The 25282-nt window shown below is 38.6% G+C and overlaps 1 protein-coding gene across 3 annotated transcripts; it reads left to right on the forward strand.

Annotated features, from left to right (window-relative positions):
* The first annotated feature begins 343 nt into the window (after positions 1–343).
* On the forward strand, positions 344–20329 carry prkacaa (protein kinase, cAMP-dependent, catalytic, alpha, genome duplicate a). 3 transcript variants are annotated; one of them, XM_038302563.1, is made up of 10 exons: positions 344–1140; positions 13521–13582; positions 13954–14082; positions 14355–14453; positions 14537–14619; positions 14706–14832; positions 14952–15047; positions 15184–15306; positions 16538–16702; positions 17459–20329. In XM_038302563.1, the coding sequence occupies exons 1-10, from the start codon at positions 1095–1097 to the stop codon at positions 17582–17584; spliced, it is 1056 nt and encodes a 351-aa protein (XP_038158491.1). In that variant the 5' UTR covers positions 344–1094; the 3' UTR covers positions 17585–20329. The 3 variants fall into 3 exon arrangements, with proteins under 3 accessions (XP_038158491.1, XP_038158490.1, XP_038158489.1); XM_038302562.1 differs by lacking the exon at positions 344–1140 and adding an exon at positions 2937–3092; XM_038302561.1 differs by lacking the exon at positions 344–1140 and adding an exon at positions 10936–11086.
* Positions 20330–25282: the final 4953 nt, after the last annotated feature.

Here is a 25282-nt window from a genome sequence, read left to right on the forward strand (position 1 = left end):
TCACATTTTACTAAAAATAGCCCGTGTTAACGTCACGCCCAGTTACATTGGCCGTGTAAACTAGCTGAAATATCAGTATAACTGAAACAATCATTGAACTGTGAAGAATGTAACTGTTGTTCTCTGCCTAATTGTATCGGTGTAAGGCTAGTATTTTATAGTTTAAAGCCAAAAATACACGCACATGCGTAATGGTTAGTGACAAGTCAGGAGGGTGGGACATTGGCTTCAAGGAACCAATCGCATCAATGCAATGTTTTGTTACACTCCTGCTCATCCAATAAGAGCTTTCTCTGTGTCATTCGTCATGGACATTTTTGAGTATCAGCGAATCAGAAACGAGAAGAGGCGGGACCAGATGGATGGATGGGTGACTGGAGTTTCCCTTGCGGTCTGAAGATTAATGGAAGAGGTCTGTTGATCCGGAGAATCGACTATCAGGTGGTCGGTCGCAGGATTTTGTTGTTGCACTTCACGGCTTGTCAAGGGACGAATGGAAACATATCAGTTAAAATAACCGACTGTTGAAAAAAACGGGTTAACCAGAAACAAATTCTGTCAATCCAAGGCCCGAGACAGCACCTGGTTCGTTAAGGCCAGGATCTGACTGCAAGGAACGCTAAATGCTAATGTCAGCTTGCTAGTTTAAAAAAAAAACACATAAAAACACATTTCGACGATTTGCATCGGAACCGGATATTGGAGAAGACCGAACCGCCTGTGGAATAAAGGAGAAGCAGATTGACAACTGCAGGATTCGTCGGCGCTCTGTTGGAATTCTTTGAGCTAACGTCAGTAAGCTGATATCTGCTTGCTATCTTCGCGAGCTTAGCTAACCAGCAGTCAGTTTTAGCTCCAGGATTGGCGACGGTCTTCTGACTGGAGTTTTTTTTTTTTCGTACTCACAACTGAACGAAGAAACGCGAAAAGAATAATTTTCCACTGCATTCGTTTTTAATAATGCTAACCACCAGCTAGTATAGCTAGCTGACAGCTTCGTCGAGTTCAACGACTTCCTTAGTGGATTACTAGAACCAAGCGACTTTTCAGAGAGAGTCAATCGGACCGAGAGGCACCACTATCAGGCTGCAATCATGGGCAACACGCCCACCGCGAAGAAAGGCAATGAAATGGAAAGTGGTGAGTACACCCAGTTTGACAGCAGCAAAATAATATAATTGCATAATGTAGTAGTGGCTATTTATAACTTGATATGATTTGTTTTCATTGAGTTGGCCATGGTTATGTTTCTGATCATGGTTACTACCTGAAATAAAAACAATATTGTTTCTGATTATACAAAAAATATGGTTAATAAAATCCAAGCATATACAAACAGCATTTTATGTATCAAATAAGTGTAAATAGTTTTGGGTTTAACCATTTACTGCCATGCTCTCTCGACATGACAGCAGTTTATGGGCTAATAATTGATAAATAATGCAGGATTTTAGATTATCTCATTCACTCACACGCAAAGTCAGGCCAAATATTTGGATCACAGTCATCAGCAGTAGCTGCTATTCAGTCTCATCCTGTGGGAAAGCTCGTGATCTTAAGCCCCAGGTTATGTTCAGAGGTACCAGTGGTTACAACAGCAGCAAGATCTGTGGAAAAGTCATAGGTTTTCTTGAGGTTTATGGTTTGCAGATCTTTTTTCCAAGTCACCACTTTGCAACAAGAATACATATGCATCAGAATTCAGATGTAGAACGTTTCACAAAGGTCTGTCATTAAGGTGAAGTTATTTAATTAGCATTTAGTGAGTTGCAAATTGAATATTGAGTTGTTTGTTAATAGTTCAAAGAAATAAGAGATACCAGGGCTGAGTCATATGATGCATGATGATGATCTACTCCAGGCAGAAACTTAGGAGTTGAAGAGTCTCTTGAACACCATGTGATGAGGGCAGTTTGATACAAGGGTGCCTGTATGTGTCGCCTGTGTTTTCTGGGTTTACATTCTGCCCTGATCTGGAGCAATTGTTTTATGCTTTTGTTCTCTGTGACTTGAACAAAGTTTTATCATCATGCAGTGTTATTACAAGTTATCTAAAGGTTGTTTTTAAGAACTGATCTAAACTTTTTTTTTTTTTTATCTCATCAGGCGTACAGAATTACAGAAGGGTAACCTTTTATCTGCTTCTTTATAACAGCAGTAATAGTCTCTTAGTGTGCAAAATCTGAACGTGGAGCTGTGAAATGATCATCAGCTACTTGTTACTGCTAGAGTGTGGGTGTGAGCCCCAGTCTCTGTGACTTCAGACCCTTTGGATATCATAGTTTGCAAATTGTTTTGTATTTATGATTGAATGATTTAGAATAGAACACAGTTTCTGTTGTTTTTTCTTTTTTTTGTAGGGATGAAATTAATTATTGGAAGGACAGAGGAGGTGGTCGTTTCAGGTTTGACTATATCTCATGCTTCGCATTCTTATCAGCCTGATTGTTGTTGGTCCACCCTGATCTCCAGAGACAGGTGCAGACCAGGGATTTTAGAGCCACACACCCAGAGGTGTCATTTTTTCCACAGAGCAGCCAGCGATTAGACACAACATGGCAGGACATTTTGGTTTCTATGGGAAAAGGAAAGTGTTTGTGGAGGATTTTTTCAGGTGCGTGTTCTCTGACACCGACGGACGGAAAAACAAAAGTATAGTGAGGAACTGCGCTTGTATAGAGGGCTAATTTCTGGCCCACAGGAAGAAGCAGGGCGGACAGACTGAGCTGCGGCAGGAAGTGAAGGAGTAAGGAAGGTCCAGCCCAGGCTTTGCACAGTCGGCCATCACCTCTCCGGTTCTATAGACTATACACAGCCAGTAAGGCTTATTGAAAGTTTGTAACCTTTACATGTTTTATTTTTTTATTTTTTTTTATCTTGTGGGTTTGTAGTTTAGTAAAAGATCTGGACATACTGCTGGGACGTAACGCTACAAAGGCTGTCGGTTTGCCTTCTGTGGCCTTTTAGGATGTCTGTTATTCACAAGCTGGCAGGAAGGTTGTTTCACCGAGCTGGACCGTGTCTGGGGGACATGAACAGTGGAGAAGGGACACATCACAGACCACAGGAGGAGCTAGAGGCCTGCAGCTCAAGTGAGTTGTCATGTTGGAGCTGGACAAAACACGGGGTTATGGGTGGAGCTGTTTTTATGCCATTGTTTGGATCACTCTCATCACTTCCTCTCTCTGCATAAAGGGGCTTTGTTATTAGCCTATGCTGATTAGCAGCAGACCACGCTGTTGATGTGCCAGTCAGCTAATTTGGGAACCTGAAGAACAGAAATGTCAACTTTGGAAGCAGACCCAAAGTTAACACATTTAAATCCATCTGTTTTTATTTATGTTCTCTGTAGTAGCTGGTAGAAATGTGTTCAGAAAATCTAATGTGGTCTGCATCAGATTCAGTTGACTGGTTTGGCAAACCTGCATTTTCTTCACTAACCAGTGGGTTTATAAAGCTTATAGTTAATTCTGATTCTTACTGTTCAAGATCTAGATGTTGGCATAAGTGATGGTACAGTGCTGGCAGGTCATTGATTTTAAACATGTTCCTATTATAACATTTAGTATGCTGTTAGATTTGGAGTTGCGTTTGACCGATAGTTAGACAAAGTCAGTATGAGACTATTTTTGATTCTTGCAAATGTGGTTTATTTAAAGAAATGTTAACATGAAATGGTTATTGTGTTTATAATGATGCTCCATTAAACAGTTTGTTATTGGTTTTGATTTAGAATAAACATCCTTAAGTTTATCGGGTAGTGTTTAATTTTTCGCTGTTGAGAAAATCATTTTTTGATGTTTTGCTAAAGTCTGACAATATGAGAAACCGTGTGATGCAGATATTATTAATCAGACTTCGCTGCAATTATTATTAGACTATATTAGGTGATTTCTAAGTGGGGCTTGTTGCTTGGTTTGAGCCTATAATTGTCTGGTGATAGAAAGACATCTCTTAAAGCTTGCCAATTGTAGTTTAAGAATGGTTTAACCATAACAGCACATCATATCCTGTCTGGAAATATGTCCAAACAGCCTTTTACCGAATAAGGGAAATTATATTATAATCACTTTTTTTAACAGCTGCCTAAACATGACTCTTTTCTACTCAACTACAGATTGAGAAAATGTTAGTTATAAAACCCCCAACTTTAAAAAAAAAATAACATCTGATGTTACTATTAAACTTTTGTTCTCTGTGGATAAATTATCATTAACAGGTTGAGGGATTTTAGAATACAAAGGGCAATCTTGAGTGTAGACTTCGGGGAAAACGTTTTCAATGAGCGGGCATGTTTACAAACTTTTTGCTTGGTGTCATTTAATCAGGATTTCTTTAACTAATGTTGCTTGTTACCAAAAAGAAAATCATGCATGTTTTACTCAGAAGCTAAAAAGCAAAGTCAGCAAATGGTTAGAATTATGGCTGAAACAATTTATTGGATTAATCGATTGTTGTAATAATCGTCAACTAATTTAGTAATTGATTAATCGTTAACCGGAGTGTAGAGACTCTAAAAGGTGTCTTTAACTGACAGAGCAACCCATCTTGGACAGCAGTTATACCAAATTGTAAAAAATAAATAAAATAAAATACGCAAACATTTTGCATTTATGATAAAAATCTTTTTTGTCTGTCAATATGCTCTTCCAGAACTCTTAAAGTGGAAAAGTTTTAGCTTCACCTGGTTTAATTTCACGAATGGTCATCTGTAAGGAAACTTTTGCTATCGCAAAAATAGTTGACAGATTAATAATTTTTGCTAAATAATTGTTAGTTGCAGCCATATTTGGAACAATATCCAAGTAGTTTATTATCCATTTTTAGTTTCTTTGTAATCTTTTTTGGGTAATACTAATGCAAAAAAATAAGGAAAATGGCATTAATCTAGCATATATAGTTATATAAATTTTATTTTCTGTTCCAGGACATAAGAGCTGGTTCATTTTGTGGACAGAGGTGTGGGCTGTGGCCCATATTAACAGATGTGGTAGCAGTTGGGCATTTCTCTACAGACTCTCACTTTTCTGTTTTTCATTATCGTAATAAGATATGGGTTTAATTCTTTCAGCAGGTGTTTTGCATTGGCTGGTTCCATTTCCTATTTAGCTATTTTTTTCCGATTTAGCTTACATTTCACTCACAAAAGGCCATGAAACAAATCTCCACTTTTCCTACTCGACTTCCTTCTGAACTCTTACCAATCACACAGCTATTGTGGAACTACGGATGAAACAATCAGATTAATCGATTATTGAAATAATCGTCAACTAATTTAGTCATTGCTTAATTGTTTACTGGAATATAGACTCTAACACATGCCTTTAGCTGACAGAGCCACTCACTTAGAGCAGTACTTATACCAAGATTTTACAGAAATTAAGCATCTTTGATAAGCATATCGTCTGTCGATATGCTTCATCCAGAATACCACAAGTGGAAAAGTTTTAGTTTCACCTGGTTTAGTTTCATCATTTTCAGGGAACCTTGTGCTATCTGATTATTGGTTAATCGAAAATATAATTGACACATTAATCGATAATGATTAGTTCCAGCCTTGCTGCAAGAAAAAAAAAATCTGGCCACAAGTTGTGGCGAGAAAAATCAGCGAAAGCTCCCAAAACTGAGCTGCGGGATCAAAATGACATTGTTTTGCTGTAAAGGCGAGAAAAAACTTCTCGTGGAGTATCTATGTTACTAGCTTTGCACTTATGTTTAACTTCATCAAAATCAACAATATTCAAGTAACTGACATGCATAAAAAAGTATTAATGCTTATTTGTATCAAAATTTGTCTAAAGATTCAAGTTTTATTTAGTCTTCCATACTTGACACTGCAGGCTTTTATATCGGCTCCTTTCTCTTGCTCCTCTTTAAACACAAAAGTTATGTCTTTAGTAAAAAAAAAAAAAAAAGAAAATGCGGTGTTTAAGATATTATGCAAAAAGAAGCAGCCAAAAGATGTTACACCCTGATGAAGGCTGTTTAGCAGTTGCAATTAGGGCCGCAGCTATTAACTATATTAGCAGTGGATTAATTAGTCACTTATTTTGATTACTCTAGAAAAAAGTTTTTGTAAATTAACATGTCTAATTAAACAAATGTTTGGATAATGGGGGGGAAAACTATAACTCATTTTAAATGAAATGTAGACGACAGGTGGTGGCCTGTGTTTCCTATAGTTTAGTCTTAATTGCTGCATGTAATAGGCTGTTCTTTCATGGCATGTTTTAGAGTCTCTATACCAAAATAAATAATGGATAGATAACAGGATTTGCTGACAATTATTTAAAATCATTGATTTATCATGAATAAATTCTGAGTGCAATCGGTTATCACAAATAATTTCGCTTAATCATTTTAGCCCTATTGACAGGAAATTTGAAAAAAAGTCAAGAAATAATATTTAGTATTTTGGCTGTTGAGTTTTAACAGCCTTAATCACATTTAAAGCTACAGTGTGTAATAATTACAGGGATATAAAGTCAGAAATTTAATATATTATACATAACTATGTTATTTATCATCACCTATGAGCTCAGCCTTTTAACCATAATATTTGCGTTGCCTTAGAATTTGTTATTTATAATTACATAGGAGCGGGTCTCGCAGCCATGGGGGCAGACATCTTTGCGCTACGGCAAGCGCAGAGGCAACAAACTAGCGATTGCGAGATCTCCCATTACGCTCAAAAATAACTACGGCAAGTTGAGAGAGATTAACTGAGACGGTACTGAACAGTAGATGGCAGTATTATGCCTGAGAAGCGTTTAGTCTGCCTGAAACCGAAGAAGAAGAAGCAGGTATACTGCGCTTCAGTAACAAGAAAGGTGAACAAGGCGGCAGGCATGAGTGACTTTGCAAACTGTTTTGGCACTGTGTGGCCAAACATCAGACGAATGGAGGATCATGCCTACTCTGTATCACAACGAAAAGCGGTGGAAACCGAACCCCCGTCATCTAAGAAGCGGAAACACGACGAGAATAAACGCAAGCGTGACAAGAAACGACAAAAAACACGGATCAACATTGGCACGGCATTTACACGATGGAAGTCACTGATGGAGGAAAAAGGTTTTCAAAGTGACGCTCAAGTTGCCAGTTTTCTCTTGGACAGGTAATTAATCCTACACACACAATTGTCTAATATCGCTGCAGTTTTTGGAGTACAGGATGCTCAGACCTGTCTAAAACAATAATATGCTGCGTGATGATGCTGTTACTCTCCAGTATACTTATTCAGCAACGTCCCTGACGTTACACAGGTAATGATTCAGTAATTTTCTGTAAAATAATTTTCTGGATATATACCTTGGTTACTTCTCTCCGGCTCCTTTGGAGATCTTCAAGCCTTTCCTCCCCGCTGGCACCTCTCCCTCGCCTGGCCCTGGCTGCACGCCCACCCTGGCCTCTCTGCCCTCTTCCTCTCCCTCTTCCTTGCCTTGTAACCCCCGTGCCACAAACAAGACTTGGACTCTGTAAACAGGGAATATATATTCTTCCAGCGAACACAATCTCGCTGTTAAACTAATGACTACAATTACTTCGTCTGTTTATATCACCATGCAAAGCAGCTCACCAAAACGTCACAACGACGTAGAAAAAATAACGGGTATATTTATTATCTAAAGTCTACATGAAATCTATACCCTACACAGACTAATGAAATACTATCTGTAAAATGATCTATGTAAACAAACCTCATCACTTGAGAAGGTAGGTGATGCGGACGTCGTGGAAGACATTTTGTCCCGTAACGCTCGCCGTACTGTTGGGGGGGGGGAGAAGCGGTGGGGGGGAGACGTTCATGTTTCTGCAGTCTGGACGTTAGATGTCGCTGAAAATTACACACTGTAGCTTTAATAACAGTTTAGTTTAATAATTTTTTACATGTGGTTTACAAAAAAGGGAAGAGCAAAATTTTATTTGGTCAGTTCCCCAAAGTCTACATTAGCTCTCAGTGACAGTTTGATTTTATCAAAGTATTCTATTAGGTCTAGAGAGCAGCTACTGTCGCCTCGCCTGTGGCTGTCATTTCTTCAGCTGCTCATCATATACAGTGCTTGGTTGTTTCTTAGCTCTAGAGGTGTGTGCATATGATGGACTTTTCTAGAAGAATAAAATAAGTGGGATTCTTTTTTTTCCTCTGCATTCTTAACAAGGTAACACTGATCATTTAAAAAAATATTTAATTGGTCGAGACTCCTGTGTTCTCACATACAGGTGCTGGTCATAAAATTAGAATATCATGAAAAAGTAGATTGATTTCAGTAATTCCATTTAAAAAGTGAAACTTGTATATTATATTCATACATTACATACAAACTCATATATTTCAGATGTTTATTTTGTTTAATTTTGATGATTACAAATGACAACAAATGAAAATCTCAAATTCATCATATCAGAAAATTAGAATATTACTGAAGACCAATAAAAACAAAGGATTTATAGAAATGTTGGCCAACTGAAAAGTATGAACATGAAAAGTATGAGCATGTACAGCACTCAGTATTTAGTTGGGCCTCCTTTGGCCTGTATTACTGCAGCAATGCGGCGTGGCATGGAGTCGATCAGTCTGTGGCACTGCTCAGGTGTTATGATAGCCCAGGTTGCTCTAATAGTGGCTTTTAGCTCTTCTGAATTGTTGGGTCTGGTGTATTGCATCTTCTTCTTCACAATACCCCATAGATTTTCTATGGGGTTAAGGTCAGGAGAGTTTGCTGGCCAATTAAGAACAGGGATACCATGGTCCTTCAACCAGGTACTGGTAGCTTTGGCACTGTGTGCAGGTGCCAAGTCCTGTTGGAAAATGAAATCTGCATCTCCAAAAAGTTGGTCAGCTGCAGGAAGCATGAAGTGCTCTAAAACTTCCTGGTATGTGGCTGCGTTGACCCTGGACCTCAGAAAACACAATGGACCAACACCAGCAGATGACATGGCACCCCAAACCATCACTGACTGTGGAAACTTTACACTGGACTTCAAGCAACGTGGATGAAGTGCCTCTCTTCTTTTCCTCCAGACTCTGGGACCTTGATTTCCAAAGGAAATGCAAAATTTACTTTCATCAGAGAACATGACTTTGGACCACTCACCAGCAGTCCAGTCCTGTTTCTCTTTAGCCCAGGCAAGACGCTTCTGACGCTGTCTGTGGTTCAAGAGTGGCCTGACACAAGGAATGCGACAGCAGAAACCCATGTCTTTCATACGTCTGTGTGTGGTGGTTCTTGAAGCACTCACTCCAGCTGCAGTCCACTCTTTGTGAATCTCCCCCACATTTTTGAAGGGGTTTTGTTTCACAATCCTCTCCAGGGTGCGATTATCTCTCTTGCTTGTACACTTTTTTCGACCACATCTTTTCCTTCCCTTCGCCTCTCTATTAATGTGCTTGGACACTGAGCTCTGTGAACAGCCAGCCTCTTTAGCGATGACCTTTTGTGTCTTGCCCTCCTTGTGCAAGGTGTCGATGGTCGTCTTTTGGACAACTGTCAAGTCAGCAGTCTTCCCCATGATTGTGTAGCCTATAGAACTAGACTGAAAGACCATTTAAAGGCTTTTGCAGGTGGTTTGAGTTAATTAGCTGATTAGAGTGTGGCACCAGGGGCCATCAATTTTGAACCTTTTCACAATATTCTAATTTTCTGATATGATGAATTTGAGATTTTCATTTGTTGTCATTTGTAATCATCAAAATTAAACAAAATAAACATCTGAAATATATGAGTTTGTATGTAATGTATGAATATAATATACAAGTTTCACTTTTTAAATGGAATTACTGAAATCAATCTACTTTTTCATGATATTCTAATTTTATGACCAGCACCTGTACCTGATTTTAAGCAGAAACAAGATAAACTCAAAGAGAAGAGAAATTCATCTTGTGGTCCTTAACTCTTAGTCATTTCTCTGGCCTCTGTTTCAGGACATTAGATTATAAAACAACTTTCCATTGGTGGGTTTTTCAGGAAGTGCCCCCTGGGTAGATGCAGCTTATGTCAGAAATTGATTTTTCAACTTTGTAGACTGGCAAGCACATTTCTAACCTAAACATGTCTCCGTTTTCTGCTTTAACCCTTTGATTCTGCAACACGTTGACTTTTTAATCCATCTGAACCAGACTGGCTGAACAGGAAGACCTGATTTTTTATGCTTTTACTGTGTAATGTCGGTTGGCCTGGCCTAATATAACCCTTCAGTTTCTGCGTCAGAGTTGGCCAGAGAGGCCCAGGGGAGAGATGTTGGATTGATTTTTCTAGGATCAATTCAGCCCTGGCACTATGCGGGGCTTAGTGGTACATTTGGGCTTAGAGAAAAAAAAAGCAGGCCGTTCTTGTTTTGCCTTTTCACTCGAGAGAAACACTCGTTATGTTCATCGAAAAACAACGATCATCTCAAAAAGTTTTCCATCAAAAAAAGGGAAATCTGATTGGTTCTGCTAATTAGGGGCAGTTTGACCTGCATCTATTAGTGTCTGCTTCATCTCAGGGGGCTTTACAGAGGCCTAGTTTCTATAGGACTTTAACTCTGGGCTGGTTTAATATACCAGCTAGTGTTTTTTGCCCCTCCCCCTGGGTGATTATGCCCCTGTTTAGATCAATATATAGCCCCTGTGTGTGTGCATGTGTGTTTATGTGTGTTTAACATGAGAGGGAACAGCAGAGAGCACTTTGTGTACAGAATAAATATTGATACAAACCAAGCAAGGGTCCAATTGATCTGAATGAGTGTTAAGGCGAGCACCGCTGCTCAGTGGAAGTGGATGCTACTCTTTAAACCTGGTCTCCAAACAAAGCCTCGGCCTTTGGAGAACCTCAATACTGTCCGCTGGCGAGGACGCCCGACTGGCTTTCTTCAAGGTTTTTGGTTGCTGTTCTGGCCAGATAGCTCTCCGAGAGGAGGACAGGTCATGAGTCAGTGGCTGTGAGGAAGAAGCACAGGGAAGACTTTGCGAGGCTAATGTGTGACAGGAAGAGCTCCAGAAGGCATGCAAGCAAGAGGGAGTCATCCTCGCGCTCAAGCGAATCTGGGTCGCGCTCAGCAGAGGCTGCTGCACCAGAGGTACCCATAGTCCTGCCAGATGGTAAGGAATTTCAGGGTACCGTGTGAAGCTTTTCTTTTTTTATTTTTTTTTTTTGCATCCATTTGCAGCTACAGAGTAGTCATGACTGTCAACTTCCTACTGCTTATCAGACAAGGCTAATTAGATAAAGACCATCAGACTTTAGGACAGCTGCTGATCCTACATTCACTACATCCTCATTTTTCCTCAGCTGGGCTCCACTATTCCCCATCAGTTGCTCCATTTTTGGCTCTTTATGCTTGGAAGTGGAAGTTGAGCAACTTTCCCGGGAAATGTTTTCTCCCTGGCGACCAGTCTGCTTTCATTGCTCTCTGTGGGAGCCGCAGTACTCCTGGCATGTTTACATGAACTTTAGTCTCTGCCATTTTTGCTGGCTTTCTCCCATCCCATTGTCGGAGCTGATAGTCTTTGGAGAGTCGGCAGGAAATCAGACCACCTTAGTTAGGATTGTTGGTTTAAATGGACTTCCCCAATGAATTTATGTAGATGGATAGATTCATTCAGAAGGATTTTATTATTATTTAGGTAATCCAGTTCAAAGGGAGGATAATTTGTGTCAACATTTAAAGCCCTGAACTGATACATGAATTACAATGCACTTACACTCTGTTGACCACTGGCTTTCTTTATCTAAAGTGCCCCAGCTAGTTTGTTGGGCATTGATTAGCTAGATAAAAATTTACATAATCCTGAAAGGCTTAACCAGCGTTATCATTCTCTCATTAGCTACGTTTACATGCGCAAAATTTCCCCGATCCGATCCAAACCTTGGTTGATCGGAAATTCAAAATCTCCGTTTACATGGACACTAAATGGAATGATCCGATCATGACGTGTGTATACATGTATCAAGCGTTGGATCAGATTAAATCTTTTAAGCATGCGCAGAACTTCCTGCCAAACTTGGCAGTTCTGTCTGCGTCTGGTTTTTGGGAGGCCTGACAAACGAAGCGCTCGGAGCGAGCGGAAAGAAAAAAGGAGAGAGGAGGAAAAAAGCGCTTGGCAGCGAAATGTCCGAGAGAAAATGTAGAGAATGAGCGATTGAACCGGCGTGGGAGAGCGAGTGGGCTGTGGAGAGGAAGAAGAGGAGGAGGATAAATTCCTGCTTCCTGCAGCTTTAAATTAACTTATAAGTCGGCGTTCCTAGACTCCCCCCGCCATGTTGTTCACAGCGAGAGAGACCGGTGATTTCCTGTTGTTGACAAGGCGGAAAACGTCACTCTGACGTCGCACACATGCGCAGTGAAGATTATTTTACTCTTTAGATCCGAATGGGTGTTTACATGGACGCCAATCGGAATGGCGATCGGCAAAAACCACCTCTCTCATTCGGAATTAAATTTAGATCCGATCGGACCGAATCGGATTAGAATCTTCAGTCTGACATGTTTACATGAAACATTTTTGATCTGATTAGGCCTTCAATCCGATTAGTTGTGTCCATGTAAACGTAGCCACTGTTTTCCTGTTTATATTTTAATGTTACTGTATTTTTTTTCCATTGTCATTTTAAATGTGTTGCATTAGGCACAAAAACGTGTGCCGTTAAGATAATTGCATTTGTCCTGATCTGATTTTAAGGATTGATTTAGTGGCTAAATAAACTCCTTTTTTCAAACCGCTGATATGTTTTTAATTTTAGTTGTTGTGTGACCAAGGCTGGTGGCAGAAAAAACTGTATTCCCTGGGTTTATATGGCCAGTTCACACATGGCAGGGAGGAATGAGGAAGGGCTAGTTATCTTGATGTTCTCACAGTGCGCTCTCAGAAGCCCAATAAAGATAAGGGGGCAAAAAGGACTTCTCTATATGACAATGTGTGTGCAAAGTCATAATTAATCTGTCCACAGCCATTCATATCTGATGATAATAGTCTCTTCCATGTTTACTTTCCTCTGTCCTACAAAGAAGAGCATGAGTAGTATTGCTTTAAAAGCTCTCATGAACTTTAGCATGATGTGATTTCAGTTTTCCAGCTAAAGTCTGTTTTGGAAAATAATTTTATTTCTGTTTTTTCTACTCAAAAATGGCTCCTTTATGCTACAAATGGCTGCTTTTTCATTAAGCAAAACTTCTCTGGTCATGAGGAGCCGTAAATAAGCAGCATGTGGTGAAAGTAGGGGGGGACAATTCCTGTATTTTGTTTTTCTCACTCCATGACATCCAGCCCGTCTTCTGTAACTTGTCTTTGTGTTTCTTTTGATTTGAGGCTGGTAGGGAAAAGCACACACATGCCAACTGGTTTCTGAGCATTATTTTTCATTGCTGGTATTACATTTTCAACTCATTTTCTGTTACCTTTTAAACTTTATGGCTAGGACACAAAATAATGTCCTCCAGGATTTTGTTTGGATTCTTTGTTTGTGTTTTTTTTTTCACCTCTTTTTTTCTGGTTTTAAACCTATTAATTTAACCCACTATTCCTCTGTTTGCAGTGAAGGAGTTTCTTGCCAAAGCCAAAGAAGATTTCCTGAAAAAATGGGAAAATCCAGCACAGGTTAGTGAATAGATGAACACATTCCCCCTGTCCTGTTTGTCTCTAAGCAGTGCTAGATAGTTTTACACAGAAAATAGTCTGACGTGTGTTTTTTTTTTTTGTTTTTTTTAAGTTATACAATAGCTTAATTAGATTTTTATTTCACATAAGCCCCCTCTGCTGGACAAATCGTGTAATAGCACATACATTTTTAAACCTCAGCTGCACTTCCTAAATATCATCCACAATTTACATTTGCTAAATAAAGTCAAACGGACGAGGTTTATTAAATTTTATTTTAATAATTGTTAATTTTAATAAATGTGCTTTTCTTTCATCAGGTTTTGTTTAGAGTTTTGTTTTCCTGATTATATCCTTTTCTGGCCTTTCAGCAAACGGCAGCATTGGATCACTTCGAGCGTTTGAAGACCTTAGGCACTGGCTCATTCGGCCGCGTCATGTTGGTTAAACACAAAGAGACAGGCCAGCATTTTGCCATGAAGATACTTGACAAACAAAAGGTAGATTAAACTTGATGCACAACTTTTTTTTACTAAATAATGATAAATGATTGTGAGGGCTTGGTTTGATGGTCCCCCGTTCAGACTGTGTTTCCTGATAAGGTCGGGCCTCTCATAGGACTTGTATCATAAACTTGGTTTGTTGCTTAATTTTGGTGCAGATGTTTGAGTAGATATCTCTTTGTTGTAAGTTTGTTCTGAAATTGCATGTCGTGCATTTAAAAGCAAAGTAGGAGGTGTAATTAAGGCTTCTTCCATTATTGTTTTCCTAGGTAGTGAAACTGAAGCAGATAGAACACACACTGAACGAGAAACGTATCCTGCAAGCTGTCAATTTTCCTTTTCTGGTGCGACTGGAACATTCGTTTAAGGTCTGCCTCCAAATGTTCATCTGTTGGAGTGTGTTATGCTTAGCGTTCTGCGCCATTGTAACCTTTTTGCTGTCTGGCTGCAGGATAACAGTAATCTGTATATGGTGATGGAGTATGTCCCAGGAGGGGAAATGTTCTCACATTTAAGGAGGATCGGTAGATTTAGGTAAGCTGAGTTTTTAATCTGGTGAGTCCCAGTACTTTACTGACACATTGTTTTACTGTAAATATTGAGGTTATAATGTTTTGCAGTGAACCACATGCCCGCTTCTACGCAGCTCAGATTGTACTGACCTTTGAATACCTTCACTCCTTGGATCTCATTTACCGAGATCTGAAGCCAGAGAACCTCCTGATCGATCAGCAGGGTTACATACAGGTGAGAGTTTCAAAGTTGCTTTGTTTTTGTTGTTTTTTTTAGATCAATACTGATTTTTGTCTCACCTTATAAAGCCTGTGGCTAATGCACTGACCCTTCCCGCCCTGTGCTCTCTATAGGTAACAGATTTTGGATTTGCAAAAAGAGTGAAAGGCCGAACCTGGACGCTTTGTGGGACTCCAGAGTATCTGGCACCAGAGATCATCCTCAGTAAAGTGAGCGTTCACTTCATGTCAAGCAGCTCATAGTCAAGAAGAAGCTGTAGCTGTATTGGAGTTCTGTGTCATTTTGTATTGTGAGTGTGTGAGTTATGCTCTTTTTTTTTCTTTTTTTTCTTTCTCCTATTTTCAGGGTTACAATAAGGCAGTGGACTGGTGGGCTCTGGGGGTTCTGATATACGAAATGGCTGCAGGTTATCCTCCCTTCTTTGCAGACCAGCCTATTCAGATTTATGAAAAGATTGTATCGGGGAAGGTGAGTTTAGGGGAAACACACTGATCTCTCTTTTCCGTTTTTGAGTGAAAATTTCTATCAGATTGATATCAAATTCCCACTGGTTTGGGTTCAAATATATTTCAGTTACAGTCTTTGCATTATTCTTAGTGAAACATATTTTTGCTGTAGCGTTGGGAGGAATAAATTGGACCCCGGTGTCTATGCAATTTGGTCTTCTTTTTGGTATAAAGCTAAATAACTGATGTTTATAGGTGGATAACTTTGTTAAATCTCTTCAGCCCCTTAAAGTTCAGTCAGTGGCTGACCTCCACTTACCTTTTATCCATCAGCATTTATCGGCTGATAATTCAGAGAAATTCTTTGACTGAATTTTTTTCTCCTGAAATAGTCGTACTTTTTCATTCATATGGTTAAGTTGATTCCTGTAGTTTTCTTTTATTGTGTTCCACTTCCTCTTAACTAGAGGTAAACTGATATATCAGCCAGGCGATATTTTTTGTTTTAGCATTTTTTTTCCCTTGCATCGGTGTTCAGCGATTCATTAATGCATTCAGCAGCCATGCCTTAAAATCACGCTAAGGACATGCATTTGTGCTCCCTCCTTTAGCCATCAACTGTTAATGTTTTGTTTTATTTGTTACTAAAAGTTTTTTTTTTTTTGTTTAGAAAAATATTCTTTTTATATATATATATATATATATCTTTATTTAAAAATTCAATTTATAAAATGGATGCATAAACAACTCATTTTATTTCAGTGTTTAATGCTGTTTAAAGTAACAGATTTTAATTAAAAATGTCTCCAGACCTTTCCTGGTTTCTTTATTTGGACCCAACGGATTTTTAATTGGTTGGACTGATGTCAAAATAATTACTGTCGGCTTTAAAAAAAACCTGTATTGGTTTAAATCTACCCTGCAGTGAACATGGATTTGATTATCGTTTAGAATTTAAGAGTTTTAGTAATTTTGTGTAGTTTTATAGACTGATCCTGACTTTTGGACCTCAGCAGTGGAGGAACTGATGTCTCAACAGATTATTTTCCCAGATTCACTGAACTGACATTATTGTAAAAGTTTGAAAGTATACATTGTTTTTCCCCCTATTTATCTCCTAAGCTATAACATTCGTTCAATACAAAATGTTTGGCACTTGTTGACTAGTTCAGTCCCCTCAGAATCATCTGGGGGTATAAATTCCTGAGGTCTGAGAATGCTGTCCTCAGGATTGTTGCTTTTACCGTTTGTAGGTTCGTTTCCCATCCCACTTCAGCTCAGACCTGAAGGATATGTTGAGAAATTTGCTGCAGGTGGATCTGACCAAGCGCTTCGGCAACCTCAGGAATGGGGTCAACGATATCAAGGGTCACAAGTGGTTTGCCACCACAGACTGGATTGCCATCTACCAGAGAAAGGTGAGGCCAGCTGTTTTCTCGTTTTCCTCAACTGTGATTAAATTAAACTCCGATCAGTGGAAATGTGTCTGTGGTGTTATGGGCTAGTTAGAGCCCACATGTCAATCCACACATACAGAAAGTGCTGCTCCTGTACCTACAATAAAAGTGGTTGTACGAATAAATATTACATCTCCTTTATCTCCTAATAACCACCTCCTAATTTATCACATAAAATATGTTTAATGACTTTTGTGATTTTGACGAGTTCGTGAGTTTTGAATACTCTATCAGGTATAAATAATGAAAGCTGCCAACATGGCGGTGGTAACCAGGAAGAGCTGCAGAGATCCAGAGCTCAGGATGGATTATCTTTTGGCAAGAAGCTCCACAAAGCTGTTGTTTTACGTAAGGAAGAAAGTAGATCCTAGACAAAAGTGATAAGAAGTCCAATTTGTTCTTGTTTTTTTAGTTTTTAAGAGTTTTGTATAGGGTACAGCAAATTTGTGAATTAACCAATGGGTTGTACCTTAATATATTTACACACTCCTGGTTTTAATCTCTTATAATAATAATAAATAAAAAAAACATATTCAAAAAACAGATGCCCATTTATGCACTTTCCTTTGTCTGTTTATTTTGGTCCAAAACACAATAAAACCCACTGAACTTTGTTAATAAAACATGGCATTAATTTCTCCCTTTGATCCAGCTGTTGGAGCACTGTCTGGTATAACACTATCACTGTAGTAATCTTTGCCATCTTTTGTGTTCCAGGTGGAAGCTCCTTTTATCCCCAAGTGCAAAGGCCCCGGCGACACAAGCAACTTCGACGACTATGAAGAAGAGGAGATCAGAGTTTCCATCACAGAGAAATGCGCAAAGGAATTTGCAGAGTTTTAGATTCCAACCAGGGGTAGCAGAGCGAGGGACAGAGATTTAGAAAGTAAGGATCTGAATACAGGAAAGGAAAGGCTAGGTTGGACTGACAACTTGTTCATTTATAATGAGGAAAACCATGTAAAATCGCCCTCTACCCCCCACCCCTCCTCCCCCAAATTGGTAAGATAGGCAAAGTGAAGAAAGATCTACAGAACCAGCAGTGTTGCCTTTTCTGATTGTTTCTCAACAGTTTGCTGTTCATTTATTTCTCTCTCCTGTTTTTGTGTCAGAGTCTGGACAAGAACAAGCATAGTCCTGTCGCTACAACTGTATCTTTCTGGTGGTATAATGACACATTTGCGGTCTTTAAAGGAGAGGGCACTGATTTCTCTGAAGGTACAGAGTCTGTTGGGCTCCATTTTGAATAAGCCCACTCTACAAGGTGTCTCTAACAGCGGTAGAGGGATCGTTGTATAATGTTGGCCTGTTTCCCTCATCTCTCCAACCTGAATCTGTCCAAGCAATACCAAGTCCAACAGATGTGCCTACTATAATGCCAACTGGTTGGAAAAAAGAAACAAACTGTGTAGTTGGTGCAGAGTTCTGGCTGTGGTGACGTTGAACCCTCGTGGCCATTTGATTGAAAGCTTGAAACCTTTCTGCACCTGCCTTCTGTCTGCTCAATGTGGCATGATTCATAGGTAGATGATGCCGTCCGCTGCTTGCGGTTGAAGCAGTTAGGACCTCTTTGATCAGAGTGAAATTTATTTATCACACTTAACTTCATCTGGGTCTTAATCTTTAAGGGACCCGAGAGAAGTCGGCGTGAGGTCTGCATTTAAGTCTGTCTTTCTCTTAGAGGAATTTACTAGAGCATTTTGCAACTACTGTTGGTGATCATTTTGTCCTTTTTATGTCGATCTCTGTGCTTGTGTCATTTAGTGCTCGAGGGTTGGTTAATAAGCTGTTGTTTAGCAGCTGCTAACATTGTGGTCACACTCCTGATGATAAATCATTTAATTAATTTTCATATTTCACAACCAAACATAGGAAAAATCCATCTTTTCAGCATTGTCTCATAGCTGTAAAAGCAACATTTAATTTCTGTCAACTGATCGCAGTTGTCTACATGTTACTCTGGTGGATATAAATACGCAAAAACAGTAGCAAAACTTTCTAACAGGGCGCGCATGGTATTTTTGTACAATTTCACTTCTGATGAGAGAAGACTGAGGATTTATTGAAATAAGGTACCTGAGATTGTTTGATGCTGAAATCGAGGCTTAACGATGGATTCAACATGGGGGATTACCCAGTGAAGCCGGACTGGGTCTTGCTCAGTTTTCACTTTTAGGGCGGATGTTTGGATATTGTTTCCGATGTTGATATTCTTATTGACTTTTTTTGTTTTCTGCCCCCTTTCTTGTTTAAAACCCTGTCGCATGGTTTTAATACTCAGCCAAATTTGGGGGAGGGGGCTTTTGAGGTTTGTTTATCTGGTTTCCAGCTTCCTTTGCTAAGGAAGCTATTCTGGAGCTGTCTACTTTTGCCAAGTTTATTTCTGTGGATGCAAGACAATCGCAGACCAAATCTTAGTGCTGGTTTGTTGACTGAACTCATTGTTTTGTTTGAAGGATGTAAGCTTCCACCAACCTTCCCTTCATAGGCCTGAGGTGCTAGACTATGTCCATCTCTCTGCAGGAGCTTGTGTGACTTGTTTGATGTGCATCAACCTATTTGTCAGAGTCTTGCAACATGACATTTTTAGAATGTTTCTAACTACGTGATTTCAGTAGACAGGAGTAATTGATTGGCAGTGTCTTAATGTAATCGAGATCAAACACAGGATACCTTTTGAATGTCTTGGTAAGGAGATGTTTTACTGCTCTGGAAACCTGATGTGTATTTTTTTTTTTTTTTATAACGTGTTTCTTTGGTGAGCTTGGTTTTCTTTTTGCATGTTGTAAAGCAGGACGATGGCGAGACCTTTCCTGGAACTGAGACATCACAGGAAGAAAAACAAAAAAATCATTGTTTCTGGAGCTGACATTGTGTTTTAAATTCAGTTTCTTTTTCCGACATTACACTAAATTATGCCGCGTATCATCAACATGAATTATCTGGATAATGAAGCACACGTTTTCTAATCTGTTTCAATAATTTGTGCTTATTCTGTACACCTTTGTATTTTAAAGAAAGCACATGTAATGAGTTTTCCTCTTTTTCCTAACAAACAGCAAAATCAGAGTTTGAGATGTAGAAGGCAAATCAACGCGATCAACTCCTGACACTAAAGACATTAAACTTCTGTTTGTTACACTTTTCCTCACACAAACTTTTGTCAGCTGCTTTCATTCTTTTTTGCCAGCTTGACACTATTGACTGCTCTGTGCTACATTAATTTTGTCTCCTGTTTGCCTTCTATTTCCACACACTTTATTCAAGCATAACACTTTTTACATCTGAGCTGTTTTGCGTTCATATTTTCTAATTGTATTTTCAGAAAAACAAGGAAAAAAAGAAAAAACTAAACGTCAACCTTTTTTCCTCATGACCTGGGTACAGTGCTTGTGTAGTCTATTGTACCTTTTTTGGGAAACAATACTGTACATCTTTGCCTTTGACAGTCTTAACTATCTTACCCTCTGGAGAACTTGACAGATACCCTTAGAACACAATGAGTATGTTTAAAAAAAATATATATAAACAAAGTAATATTTTGCAAAATGTATCATTCCAATAAAGTTTTACTTGTTAAGACTAAAATGTGTTGATCTTTCACTTAATGCAATGTGTCAGAGGAAGGCTACTGTTCTGTTTCAGCATTGTCACTACCTAATCCGTCCCGGACGCGTGATCCGTACCATCAGCTCATTTACGCATACACAACCATATATACATACAGGTTAGCATGAATAATGTAAGTCTGGTAGTAAAATTACTTATTTCTATCCTTATAACTCACTAAAGAATGCTAATACACATCTTCTGAGGTGTCAAGTAACAATGTATAAATACTTTGTTACTGTACTTAAGTGCACTTTTTAGGTATCTATATTTTACACCATCACTTATTTTTCATTTTCACACAAGTATCTGTACTTTCTATTACGGTACTTACAAATTTAAAACAAACGTTACTCGTTACTCTTGGCTTTGGGTTTTTTTTATAGTTATTTATTTCACGTCAAGCGCGCCATCCAATGCAGATAATTGGCGCCATCCACATCTAGTGAAAACTAGTGTAATTGGATGAGTCATATAACGCAAACGCTTATTGGTTAGCTAAAGGAAATCATCAGAAGCAAGCAGGTGTTCTTCAAACTGCAAACGGGAATGTCTATGCCATGCTACAATGTGGGATTCAGAAAAAGATGTTAAAAGGTCGGACACAGGCCAGAGCATACCGGGAGACGGAGACCAACAAGGCATCTCTCATCCATGGCCCTATCTCAAAGAATTTTTGGAAATAGTCAAAAAATTGAGCCTTTAATTCATATAGTGGCATCTGGCCTTTTTTTTTTTTTTTTTTTTTAGTTTGCTTTATGTTTTTATGCTTTAAGTAATTTTTGGAGCTCTTACTTTTTTACTTTTACTTAAGTAAAGAGGTCGAGTTGGTACTTTTACCAGAGTGTTTTTAAAAGGCAGTATCTATACTTCTTAAGTAAGAAATGTGTGTACTTTTGACACCACTGCACATCTTAAAAAAATGTTTTATGATTTTTTTCGGAGACAATTTTGAGGATTTTTACATTTTCTCATCGGACATGCTCAGAGTACTCCTGCAAAATATGATTTAACCATGTTTATCTGCATTTTAGTTTGTTTTTTTTAGGTTACGCGCTATATACCATAATGTTAACACGAAAGGAAAACATACAACTCAAAAAGACTAGACTTATGTTCAAATCCAAAGCCGTAATAAGTTAGCTCCCAGATGTGGCGTAGGATCCCATTTCCGGTTCAGATCTGGCACGGACGACTGATAAAGAAATTATTTTAAGGAATTGATTGTCTCAACCTATAACACATTATAGTTTAGTACGATTACTGTTTTTGTGGAGGGAAAAACCTAATTTATGTCTTTTTTTTCTTTCTTTTTTTTAACAAAATAAAATCACGGGTGACCCGGATGCATATCTGGTTGAGCATGCTCAAATGAGCGGATGGTACGGCTTCCGGGAAGGATTGGGTAGTGACAAGCATACAAGCAGCAGAAAGTTTGCTCACCCGAACTGACCAATGTTGGCTTTTATTTTCTGGTGCTCATGAACTCCGCCCCCTATCTGTCAACACCCTGGGCAGTTGCCAATATGACCCAATCACTGACTTCTACCAACCCCAATGTTTTTCTGTTTTTTTAGGAATAATATTTTGTACATTATAAGCAGTAACTGACTGTAGTATTCATAGTTTTAAATTGAGGTTCGTTAACTGAGATTCATCTTTCTGTTTTAAAACGTGTTTTGCTCTTGGTCTTTATGTATCGGATCATCAAATGTTGTATTTAAAAAACCCAAATGTCTTCCTGGTTTGGGTTTCGAAACCAGGAAGACATTGAAGAAAATGGATGATTTTCCGTTCACACAGACGATCAAAAACAAGTGATCAAAGTGGGTCTATGGTTACCTCTGAGTGCTGTAACAATTAGAAGATACCTAGTTGATGCCAAGCCATTAACCTCTGCAGAAATGAGTAATGTCGATAGAAGAGGCCTAAGTCTAGTCAATAAGAGCTCTAATAAGAGTCAGACTTATTCTTATGATTCTATAAATACTAAGATCCACAAGGTGAAATATGGTGGTTCCAGGTTCAGCCCGTTCTGTATCAGTTTAAGTACATCACAATATTTTAAAGTTTTTAAAAATAAAGTGAAGAAATAGAATAACTGACTAGAGGCCACCGCGATCTGCAGCCTGAAAGCAATCAGGAAACTTGTAGAATGACATCGATATGTTCTTCCTGAGGTAAAACCAAGAAAAGCTGCTGGAAATATGGATGCATGTATTTTACCATCTGCCTGGTTGCTGTACAGGTCTGGTTAACTCATGTATGTCAGGCGGGAAGCTGCTCTCAGAAACAATTATACAACTTCAGTAATTCACACAAACCTTTAACATTTCTCAGTTTATGCAGCCAATTCTTAGTGTTTGTAAAGGAAAAATTCAGACACTTAAAATATTTATTTTTCCTTATAGAGTGACTGATTTTATTTTGTTAATGTTTTGCTTTTGAGTAATCAAGAATAGAATAAGAATTCAGCTTTATTGTCATTACAATTGTTAATTTACAGTTAATTTTGTGGCTCTTTACTTGTGACAGTGTAATGATAATAAAATAAATTTTAAAGTTGGAAAGAAAAAGCAATTGTCATGAGTACAAAGCAACAAAATTCACTCACTGCATATAACCCATCCCCTTAGGGAGCAGTGGGCTGCCATTGTGCGGCGCCCAGGGCAGCAGTGTGGGGTTAAGAGTCTTGCTCAGGGACCCAAAGTGGCAGTCCATGGGAATGTGTAGTGCTTCTGATGTACATTCATGCAAGGATAAAGCAGTCTGTTTTAACGTTTTCAAGTTCAAAGACTGCTAATGTATAGTCTGGTTTCAAAAGGGTAAGAATTGAAAGTGGGTTTCCTGTTTTCAGTCAGTATATACATAAGTCTACAACCTAGGAATATCATTACTGAATTTCCCCAGATGGCAATGATGAAACTGTTACTTTGGCTGCAAACTATTTTGGGGGGAAAATGGTTTAAGAATAGTACAGCTTTTGTTTAACTCATTCATACCAAGATTCAGAGTCGATGATATGGACTTGTACAGCTCTTGTAATATTCATCCATCTTCTGCTTATTCCATCAGGGTCACAGTGGGGCTGGTGCCTATTTCCACCAGTCTAAGAGCAAGAGGTCTGGTTCACGCAGGACAGATCACCAGTCTGTCCCAGGGCAACACAAAGACATACAATAATGCACACTAACTCTCACACTTCAGGTAGTTTATTCAATGCCAATGAGCCTAACAGTCATGCTTTTGGACTGCAGGAGGAAGTCGGATTACCTGGAGAGAACCCACACATGAACAGGGAGAACATGCATGAACCCTGAACCCTCGTGTTGCAAGGCAACAGTGCTACAGACGGCAGGGTTCAGGGATTCTAGCACCACTGGGCTGTACCATCTTCAAAAGCTTATATGGTCATATCTTATTGAAATAATTTTGTTCCTTTTCAGGAAAAAGTAGGAAAGAAAACTATGGTGGACTTAGTTACGAAAACTGTATTTGCTCCCTTCTGTTTGCTCATCAATGATCTGAAACATTAGGCGTGAAAAGAAACGAATATATTAGGGGGAAAGTACTTTTTTTTTGCTACACTGTATAACCTGACCAAATATTTGCATCTGCTAAACAATTAAGTTGTAATCTTGTAAGGCTATGAAATATTTGCCAAATAAAATAATAAAGTAAGGGAATCCTTGGTTTATAAACACCAAGTGTGCCTTAATATTGTGCACTTAAACACATTAATACCTAATCATAGCAGGTATAAATTGATAATTCCTTTAGCCTGGGTGAAAACTTCATTCATTACCTCTCATAAAATGTATAAAAAAACTATTATAGATGTATGGACACAAAAAAACTTCAGCTGCAAAAAATGAAGGGATTGATATGATGGACATTAAAGTTACGGTAATTTGTTTTAGTAACACTAGATAAAACTGTAGACATCACTGCTAGAACTGCAGCAATAAAGAAACCAAAGTCAAACTTTGTTTAGGGCCTAAAGGAGGCCCTGATTTAAAACAATCATTAATATTGGTGGTTCTAAAATGTTCCTTGTCCCTAGAGACCAAGACACAGACAGAAGAAACGTCACTGGATCCAGAAACCAAGACGGGTATGAAATTAACCAACAAGCAACTGTAAAGTTAGCGAAAGTGATTTTTTCAAACTTAGGAAAAATCTTTTCCTGTTCAGTTGTTGCTTGGGAATGCTAATGGGTTATGTAGTATTTAGTATTTTGGGGGGGGGGAATAAAACATGGAAAACTAGTGTTTTTGTTGTGTGGATGAACTTAAAAAGAGGTTTTGAAAAGGTTTTATTTTTCTCAAGATATTCTGCAACTTGGATAAAGCCTTTAGGGATCAATTTGTGGTATTAAAACTACTTTCTACTGCATTCACTAACTTGACTTGCATTTATTTGTAGAGATGCACCACATCACCATTGTGTTCAGATCCAGCTTTAAACTATGTAGGTATGCCTGCTTAAAACATCAGTTTTGCTCAATGCCTGTTAGAAGCTAAGAAACTGATGATTTAAACTATATAATTGTTAAGTTGTTCATATGCAATGCAGATGCAATCGTTGAAATATTACTTTTTACTAATATTTGCATGTCTCTAAAGTAATTATGGGTTGTCTGCTATCTATAAAAACAAGGAGGTAACTGAACATGAGCTGAACGATTTTTTAATCAGTCTAACTAATTGCATGTTGGTTAAATTAATAATACTGGATGTGCCCACACTCTCTCTATAGGGATTTTAGGGACCTCTGCTTTTATTAGTTTAGCTTTTGTACACTAAATACTTGGTCATGCACTCAGAGAAAGGGCGTGTGAAACCTGGGTACAGAAAATACCACCTTAAAGGCGGCCTCTAGAGTGAAACTTTTCGCCCCCAACTCCGTCAGTCCACCTTAAGCGCACAGGCA

The sequence above is a fragment of the Cyprinodon tularosa genome, unplaced genomic scaffold (assembly GCF_016077235.1).
Source record: "Cyprinodon tularosa strain WSP-4 unplaced genomic scaffold, ASM1607723v1 ctg495, whole genome shotgun sequence".
NCBI lineage: Eukaryota > Metazoa > Chordata > Actinopteri > Cyprinodontiformes > Cyprinodontidae > Cyprinodon > Cyprinodon tularosa.